This window comes from Camelina sativa, chromosome 5 (assembly GCF_000633955.1).
Source record: "Camelina sativa cultivar DH55 chromosome 5, Cs, whole genome shotgun sequence".
Lineage (NCBI taxonomy): Eukaryota > Viridiplantae > Streptophyta > Magnoliopsida > Brassicales > Brassicaceae > Camelina > Camelina sativa.
In genome coordinates this window covers 34,659,739-34,669,359 of record NC_025689.1, presented here as the reverse complement: position 1 = coordinate 34,669,359, position 9,621 = coordinate 34,659,739, and the positions used below count along the sequence as shown (strand labels likewise).

The window sequence follows — 9,621 nt, the reverse complement described above, 5'->3', positions numbered from 1 at the left end:
CCCAAAAAAAAAAAAAAAAAAAACAGAAGACGAGATTCCTAAAGTACCCTCGTACCCTCTCTAAGATTTACGAGTAATTGCCACTATTACTGGCTTAAACGTCTTCTATTTTGGGCCGATGACATCATCCCCCTTCCTTTCACTCAGGGGGACCCCTCTCCTTCAAAGTTTGGCTTTTCCACTTCTTCCTTCTTTTTTTTCTTTTTTCTTTTTAATATGTTATTATAAGGGATAGTACTACTATACTAGTAACCCTATTATTTATGTCTTTTTCTTAAATACGTTAATTGGGATATATCTGTGTAGTGTTAATAAATTTTTATATATTTAGTACTACTTCTGATAAACCATGTATAATCGTTTTCTGTCATTTACTCATTTTTCAACTGCTTTATACGATTCTTCTATTTACTCAATTGTTGTCTCGTTATTTGTTTCTGCTTTTTTCTTTTCTTTAAATGAACCCCGAAATATATACCCAAGTATATACAATATCAAGTTATCAAACATACTTGCCATTTGCAATGTGACAAGGTTTGTTTGACTTGTCGTTTTAAATCTTTTATCGCGTTGATATACCCAACCAAAAAATATATATATATACTTCTAATACTATATTTTATCGGGAGAAAATATAGTTTGGAAAAAAGAAATATACAAATCAGCCGCTCCAACCAAATCAATGACTTTTCTTTTTAATTTTGTTTTTGGTTATTACTTAAACGGGCCCATTAGGGGTAGAATGTGGGAATGGGCTTAGGTTTTTGTCGTCTTGTGGACCAGAAGAGCGTGGCCATCACACGCCAGTAACTCTGTCAAAAAAAAAAAAAAAAAAACAAGACCCAAATGTCTTCCTCCTTGACTAAACAATAATGATAGTACTAAACTACTAATACCATCTCTCTACTCTAGCTTAATAATTTTTAACTGGGATTCAATGCATTTGGACGTTCCCAGTAGATTTCTGAACATATACATTGACACGAGAGTTTTTTTTGAATCCGAACAAAAATCATCAATCAACCGAGTAACACAGGTAAAATAAATTCAAAGGTTTTATAGTAAGCATGAAGAAGTTAAACGAATGAGAGAATTTAGGAACGGGTCCTACTTTGATGGCTTCGCTACCCAAAAGAAACAAAAGAAACTTTGCCCAACCAACGACGTTTAAATTTACAAAATATTGTTGCTTTTTGGTCTATCTTTCGGATTTGACAAATCAGAACCATGAATCTCTCTATGATGGGACCAATACAGTAGATCTCAGCCGTTGTTTTATCCCGATACATCTCTCTTTCTTTCTTTCTTTTTTTACTGTCGTAGTAGTGTATAATTGTACAACTACAAACATACTTATAAAATTACCGGTTAATTAGACTTAAATTACGCTGTAGTCTCTTTTCAAGCCTTTAAAAATCTCTTTACATAATCATATTCACATTTCGTTTTTCCGCATGTGAATTTTCTACTGAAACAATTTAAAATCGTTAATATAAATACATCATTGAATAAAGAAAGAGCAAACATCAAAATAAGAGAACTTAATTTACTAATGTTTTTCTATAACTAACTTTTAAACGCTTACAAATCATTAAATATTATAAGATAATTGTAACGCTAGTTATCTAATATTGTTGTTTTGTTGTAGTAAAATGATTTCTATGGTTTTACCATCAAGCAAATAATATCACACATAGTTTTATTTTTTAGTACTAATGAGTAATGACAATAAGAAAACAAGACAAAAAAAAAAAGAGTATGTATATAATACACACACACTAGCACAAAATTTTCTAGTTAATTTATACTATAACAAACAAAATTTCATTTTCACAGTTAGTCTTAAAGTTACATGATGACAAAAATATTGCTGTGGTATAAAGAACAAAAAAAAAATATAGTACTAAAGTAAACATAATAAAAATAAATAAATAATCAAAAGGAGAACACGCTAAGGTATATGATTCGCGTGTCTATATGAGGCTTTCTTTAGTTTTGTCGTCATCTATTTTGTCTCTTTCGTACGTGTGCTCACATTTTCCACTCCTTGCTTTTCCAAACCCTTGATATATTTTTATAAAATAAAACCTGCACTTATTAATTGTTTTCTCCCACTATTGTTTTGTGAATGGAATATCAAAATCAATTTCAGTTAATCAGGCTTTGCAAGAAACATTAAACTTCGACACTTGAAGATGTTTCCAAGTAAATAAATGGAGTTGAAAATAGATAAAACGACCAAAATAAATACAGTATATAGTAAATCATTATTTTTTTATGATAAGTTTCTGTAAGCATGATAATTAATTATATATGAAAATAGGCTTCTCTAGCTCCCTTCATAATGACAATAAATGATAATAATAAGAAGAAGAAAAAATGACATGGACAGACTAATGTGTTTGAACGAGCTTTAACGCAAGTCTTCCCCACTATGAGACTTTCATTTTAATACGTTTTCGGACAAATATTTCAAAAGTGGAAGAAGACGACAAGAAGATTTTTTGTTTGCTGTCCCCTCTTAATTTGTCGTCTTTTGTCATGAAAAGAAAACTAACCGTCCAAGCCCAACATGGAAAGAGTTTGAGTTATTTAGAATTGTGCTCGTACAAATTGGGGATGTAGCTCAAATGGTAGAGCGCTCGCTTTGCATGTGAGAGGCACGGGGTTCGATCCCCCGCATCTCCATATACCTTGCTTTTACTTTTGTTTATTTTAATGGTGTGAATTTTTGTATTATTGTGGATTTCTAAACTTGCAAGCCAAGAAATTTCAAAAGGGGATGTAGCTCAAATGGTAGAGCGCTCGCTTTGCATGCGAGAGGCACTGGGTTCGATCCCCCGCATCTCCAACTTTTTTTTAGAAAATAGCTTATCATGTTTATGTAACAGATTACCATATTTAGACCTTAACTTTTCTAAATCTTTTCTCCTACAATTTTTCATTTTATTTTGGGAATCAAAAGATAACTTAAAGAAATAAGTAAAACTTGTACACAAATCTAAAGGATAGAATATGAACATACAGACTTGTAAAAAAAAAAACTAAGAAGTGCCAAACTCTTGTAAGCTTGTCTGGTCTACGAAGGCACTCACTCAAAAGTGCTAACGTGTGACCCCATACAGAAAGAGAGATAAAAGACGAAAAACTAAGAAGTAGCGGCCATGGACTCGATAAGCAACTCATAACCCTCAGGAACATGAGACTGGAGACGGACGCACTCAGCCAACGCAGGAACGTCTGATGATACGTCTAGAAACTGGGCAACAAAGAGAAGAAGATGAAAATCAGAGATCCTCTTCACAAATGGGAGGCTCTTTGCTCGCTCCAAGTGTGTTTTCAAAGCCCGCATTGTTGTTTGAATGCTCCGGTTCTCTATCGGGAATGTACACGACAGCGACCCCTGGCAGTTAAACAACCAAACAATACTCAATTATACACACAAAAAGAAAAACCATGAATCTTCTAAATTCATAACAGTCTAAAGTACAAAACACTTGTGCTTCCTATCAATGGCAACTCTGATTCATACCAAGAAGTGAACACAAAAACATAATAGTTCGCAACTTATCATCCTATGGCTGGCTACTTTAGCTAACTCAGATGCAAAGTATTAAGCTTTCAAAACTATTCCCAGCTAAAATGTAAAATAAGTCTATAAAAGGGGGAAGAGAAAGGAACCTGATGATCCAAGATCTTGACAACAACGAGGAAGAAGTCATTATCAACTTCTTTAAGATCCTTGACACCAACAACAACCTCTTTCTTCATCTTAGAGAGCTTGGGATCATCATCAGAACCAATCTCCGTCTCAAACCATCCTTCCTTAAACAACCTAACACATATATCACTCATCTGAAAAGCCTCAAAGTGGACATCAGCACCACCATCCTCATTGATCTCAAGCTTCACAACCGCAGTAACCCACTCCTTCAACTCACTCTCAGCGTGAAGCTGAGCAGCAAGCAACACCTCAACATTAGACAAAGTGTACTCCTTCTTGTCCTGCGTCACAGTCTGGTTAAATATAAACCCAACCCTCCTCATCCCTAACCCTAAAGCAATCGCATCCACACGCTTCTCTTCAACAGCATCTCTCATGAGAATCAAATTGTTCTCCATACCTTGCTGAGGTGGCTCGTAGATGAAATTGACCTCAACCTGACCATCCTCAGAGACGTTACCGTACATGAATCCACCGCGTTTGACAGCGAAGGCGAGTGACTCGTTGACGTAATGCTGAAACGCATTGGCGCAACCTCGATCGAAGGAGACAGAGTCGCAGTGAGAAGTCTCCTGACGACCGACGCGCATCTGACGAGCGATGAGATCTTCGACGGTCATCTTACGACCGAAGGAGCCAGCGGGTGTGACGGCGGGACCACCGCGGATGGTACGCTCGCCTTCGTAAGCGAGGTAGAGGATAGAGCCGTGGGAGAGGTTGAGAGAGGTTAAAGGGAGGTTAGGATCGGTCATGTCGGTGAAGGAAAGGAATTCAGAAGGAGACTTGGCGAGGAGAAGGTTGCGATCGGTGGATAAGGTTTGGTTGTGGATTGGGATCTGAAGCTGATCTTGGATTAGGGTTTTGAGTTGGGAGACTGTTGTTACATGAGCTTCATCATCTACGCTTACTCTCTCCAATCCATCTCTGCTTCGGATCCTCAGCATCGTCATCCTTCTTCTAAACACAGATCAATCAAATTCTTTTCAGGAAAGATAAAAACAGATTTGAGAAAATCTCGAAACCTACTTCGAAGCTTCGACTCGATCAAACCTGGTTCAAGTGTGGGATAAATAAACAAGTAAAAGTGCTTTTCTTCTTCCGATGGGAAACACGAAAAGCTCTGAGATTCGTCGAACAAAGGTTTAGTTCCCAGTTCAAGGAAGAATCTAGAAGTACCCACCCCCAAATCAAATTAAAAACCAATTGGAAGATAATTGCTCTCAAAACGGCGGCGTTTAATAACCAATTGCTTCTACCCATTTAATTTGAATGGGCTTTACTAGTTAGCCCAATATGCTCGAGAATATTTTGTTGACTACTACCGGACCATTACCGTAATTAAACTACATGTCCTGTATTAACGTTTTAGAAAAAATAATTATAAATTTTGTTACGGTAAAAATACAAAACTATGTTTTTATTTTTGCTTTAAATTATTATAAACATAAAGAGCACAAATTATTCTACGCACGATAAACTGAAACACTATATATAAACGGGAAAAGGGAAGAAAAAATGTCGAGATATCACAATATCTAACAAAGGTATTATAAATCAATACATTCAAACACACCCTGAGATAACGTTATGTGTATATTACTAATCACTATCATTTTTGTTTTTGTTGCTAAATCAATCAGAACATACTATTATTATTAAGAAGCCAAACAAGCTTCCCAAAACATTCGGTTCTTTTCAATCTCACTAATCAACCTCTCGTCACGTCCCGTCGAAGATGAATCACGGTCTCTCCTCTCCGGCCATCTCCGATAACTATTCACCTCTCCTTCTCCATCATCGTGATCCTCATTCTCTCCGGCGACTTCTTCTTCTTCAACCGGGTCAACATCATTTGACCTACTCGTCCTTCTTGGACTCGTTGACGTCTCGCACATGTATGACTCAGCATCATCACCATGATCTTCACGACCTTTCGCATCATCGTCTTCGTGGCCATGTTCCTGATCATAGCTCTCGGAATCTCCAGATGCTTCGAACAGCAAAAATGTTGACACTTCGACGACGTTGTTCTTCGTGTTCATTCTTCTTGATCCTTTTTTTGTTCTCTGTTTCTTGGAAAATGACAAAAACACAAGCACAAAGCTTAAACAAATCTCTCTTTAGTTACATGTGATATATATATATATATATATATGAGAAGATGGTAAAAGAAGAGATAACGTTGCTAAAATCAGATTTCTTGGGCGCTTTNTTTTTTTTTTTTTTTTTTTCCTTTTCTTTGTTTCTTGGAAAATGACAAAAACACAAGCACAAAGCTTAAACAAATCTCTCTTTAATTACATGTGTAATATATATATACGAGAAGATGGTAAAAGAAGAGATAACGTTGCTAAATCAGATTTCTTGGGCGCTTTAATAAAGTTAATTATTTTTATAATATAAAACCTAACAGAGAAATAGATTTGTATGCAACTTATTGTGGGATTCGGTTTCTAGAAGGTATGCAAATTGTTAGTTGAAAACAGTCAAATAGAGCTGTAGTAATGTTCCATTAATTAATGGATAAACAAGCAAATTAATCTAATTTATATATAACAATAGAAACTACTGATCCATATATACTTGAATTGTTATCTTAACAACTAGAATTATATTTTCACTCATTATCTTAATTACTATATTTCAAAGAGAATAATGATCCAACAAATACCTAAATTTGGGTTTCCTTTTCTTTCCTCGCTCTCTAATTTGTTTCATGTCTTCTAGAACGTGTGAGAGACCAAACAAATTACATGATCTGCGTACGTCCAAGTGTCAAATATATGAGTGTTAGCTTGTCTCACGCTGATAATGATGAGGTGGCACGATAATTGACACAATCGATCGATCCATTCATTATTTAATAATACAAACATACTTTACGTGAATGCACAAATATACAAGTGTGACATTGTGAGCCTATACACCGAACCCGACAATCGTGGTTTGGTAGTTAACGGCTGGCTGGCCTATACGCAGGCAGAAACTTGGAGAAAATATGAATTTTGATAATTTTCTCCAATTTTAAAAAGAATTTGTGAACTCACTGGACTTATACTTTACGGGCATATGCTAATGGGCTTTCACGAGGCCCGTGTTATAATGAATACGAAACTATTATCGCATTACAAGATGATGGATGACACAAATCGATTAGAGCTTTTAGGTGATATATAAGTAAAGTGATATTATCATGAATCATATGATACTAGAATAGATGGGGATGATACGAGAGACGAGTGGTCCAGTTTACTTGAAATTAAATGGTCCAAAAAGGAAAGGCTGAGAAAAAATTATATGGTGTGTCTCTTGGAGGACCACATTCCTCGATCACGCCATTTATTGAATCAAATCTATTGCATTATTTAGTTTTGTTTTTGTTTCTTTACTCAGACAAATATATTTCCAAATTAAATGCTTAAAGGTAGTATATACATATTTTCACAAACGAAATTGATAGTTCAGTAACAGCAAAAGTATTAAAAGAAAAAAACATAAATAAGTGGTCCTATAAAAACTTTACAATAATGGCAAATGTTTGTTAGCTCTCTTGCTAGTCCTCGTTTATCTTCCTAAGCGCATGCAATGGTAATACTATCTATATATGGCTTATACGTATTTTCATACTATATAACTAGTGATCCAGAACTTTTGTGTTTTTTTTTTTCTTCTTTTCGTGTATCAAACAAACGTGGTAAATGCATTGCTTAACATCTTTCCCCTCTTTTCGTTTTCAAACAAAAAAAAAAGTCGTTAAATCGAGTAAAATAAGTAATTTGTTATGTCGGTAGCTAGTTTGCATCTATTCTGGTGGTTGTTCTTATCATAGTAATTACAATTGATATGACTCTTCTACTCCATCTGTTCCCCCTGCGATTAGATGTATACGCAGGTAATGAAATGATGAATTGATGATTCCTCTTATCAATCTATTATGAATAACATCTTTATGTGAATCTGACTATTTTAGTTGGATCAACAAATAGAGTTGCAATACCATATATCAAGTTTGTGTTTTTTTTCTTTAACTTAAAATCAATTGATAATAGATGAATTTATCTCTTGAATATTATTTTAGACCCTTCATAACTTTTAATGTGGTATCAAAAATAAAATCTCATTGCGATGTAGTATCAGTTATTCAACATGTATTATGTGATTAATATATATGGTCCCAATGTATTAATACGATAGATTTCCATGTTTTCTAAATCTAATATGATAATGAATATATCATATTAAGTACTATTGTTATATTAAACCAGCTCCACCCCCATAGAAGTCACCTGCATCTTCACTGGATCTACCTGCTGCCTCAACGCAAAGTTGATATGCTCCTTCTTTTGCTGTTCATATCGGATTTAAAATTTTCCATTTGGGATGAGCGGGTAGAAGCAGTTAACATTAGGAGTGGACTGAAACCACTCATCCTCTTCAGTGTCCAAAGCATTGGCAAAAATCCTTTGTCACTGGTGATCAACAATCGATCAACATCAAAACCTTTGAAAATATTTTAACGAAATATGAATAAGAAATAAACTCTCTTAATGATAGAAAATCTTAAAGTAGTCATCAATGTCGTTTATTTTTCCTAATATTACCATATGACATATATATATAAAGATTTACCCTCAAAACTTTGAATATTATATTCAAGCTCAAGAAATTATATTAATATAGAAAAAGTTTTCAATTAAAATCCTGCGCTCTAGTATATCATATTAAGTATTGATTTCTTTTTCGTTTGTGAAAGGAATCAGGATACGTAAGACTATTTTTAGTGGAGGAACGATGAAACATTTCTCAGGAAATTAAAAAAATATATATTTTTATTCTTATTTATGTATTTTTAATATATTTACCATTGAGTACATGACACCTGTCTAATTTACTTCAAGTAACGTTTCTTCAATTCCTTGCACAAGCACCGATTCTCTTTGTTTTATGTTCTCTCTTCTTTTTATTGTTTTTTTAATAAGAGCATTTCAATGAGTAACCTCCGGTAAAATTGCCCTAATAAAGTTTCGAAAGGAGATCGTGACCATGTTAGCCCATCAGCATTTATAGTAGGATGATGAGAGGAGGGAGTACTCCTGCTCATGGATCACGAATCGTGATTCACGATCAATAAAGCTTCCGTGATTTTGTTTGTGTGCGTTTTTAAAAGTTGTTTTTGTTATTCAAATTACTATTGACAAGATGGTATATATAGATCACATAATATTCTTGGCTTCTTGCAAATGATCACTATATCCGGGATTCATACCAATGTTACGATTTACAGTTTTGAGATGTCAATAAACGCAAGCTTTTCATTTATTAACAATTTTTGAAATCATTCAATAACAAATAAAAAAAAGTTAGCAAAGTTTACACGAGCCTGTTTAAATATTGGTTCCTTATAGAATATGGATCATGGAATCAAACATATGTTGCTCAGTCTGTTTGTCTTTTTCATATAGTCCGTGTGAACATAAAAACATAAAAAAATAAATTGGAAGGCTTCATAAAATTTGAAAAAGTAAAAAAAGTAAAACATGAATAAAAAAACCAATGTATTTGGTCGCTAAACCTAATACATTTGTAATTTAGTGGAACCACCAAACATTTCATCGAAATTACATCCCACCGAACCAATATACACTTAACAAAATCTGGGGATGGATTTTATGCATTCATTTATTTGAATACTTTATAATCCCTCCCTGGTCTAACTTAATTTTACTTAATATTAAAATCTTAAATAAATTATAGAGTAATAAAATGATGTTTTGGTTCGTTGAATCATAGAAAAACATGTTTATCTCATGGCCTGTTTTCACACTAACTTAATCTTTTATTACGAAACTAAAGTAAAGCCTATATTGTCACAACCTGTTTTTTTTTTTTTTTTTTTT

The 9,621-nt window shown here is 34.0% G+C and overlaps 2 protein-coding genes and 2 non-coding genes across 4 annotated transcripts; 2 read left to right on the top strand and 2 right to left on the bottom strand.

The window, feature by feature from the left end:
• Nucleotides 2,616–2,688, top strand: TRNAA-UGC. Its single transcript has one exon. It is a non-coding gene; the product is annotated as a tRNA-Ala (tRNA).
• Nucleotides 2,779–2,851, top strand: TRNAA-UGC. Its single transcript has one exon. It is a non-coding gene; the product is annotated as a tRNA-Ala (tRNA).
• On the bottom strand, nt 2,967–4,920 carry LOC104788633 (NPL4-like protein 1). The gene is made up of 3 exons (XM_010514396.2): nt 4,775–4,920; nt 3,682–4,681; nt 2,967–3,403 (listed from the first exon to the last, which is right to left on the bottom strand). Exons 2-3 carry the CDS (start codon nt 4,672–4,674, stop codon nt 3,149–3,151), a joined length of 1,248 nt encoding a protein of 415 aa, XP_010512698.1. The 5' UTR covers nt 4,675–4,681; nt 4,775–4,920; the 3' UTR covers nt 2,967–3,148.
• On the bottom strand, nt 5,127–5,866 carry LOC104788632. Its single transcript, XM_010514395.2, has one exon. The coding sequence runs from the start codon at nt 5,764–5,766 to the stop codon at nt 5,380–5,382; it is 387 nt and encodes a 128-aa protein (XP_010512697.1). The 5' UTR covers nt 5,767–5,866; the 3' UTR covers nt 5,127–5,379.

Bases quoted from the DNA above. Each gene is read 5' to 3' on its own strand.
- LOC104788633 (XM_010514396.2), bottom strand. From the start codon at position 4,674: ATGACGATGCTGAGGATCCGAAGCAGAGATGGATTGGAGAGAGTAAGC. The intron at 3,404-3,681 runs GTTCCTTTCTCT...TTTAACTGCCAG, and splicing joins TCAAGATCTTGGATCATCAG to GGGTCGCTGTCGTGTACATT.
- LOC104788632 (XM_010514395.2), bottom strand. From the start codon at position 5,766: ATGAACACGAAGAACAACGTCGTCGAAGTGTCAACATTTTTGCTGTTC.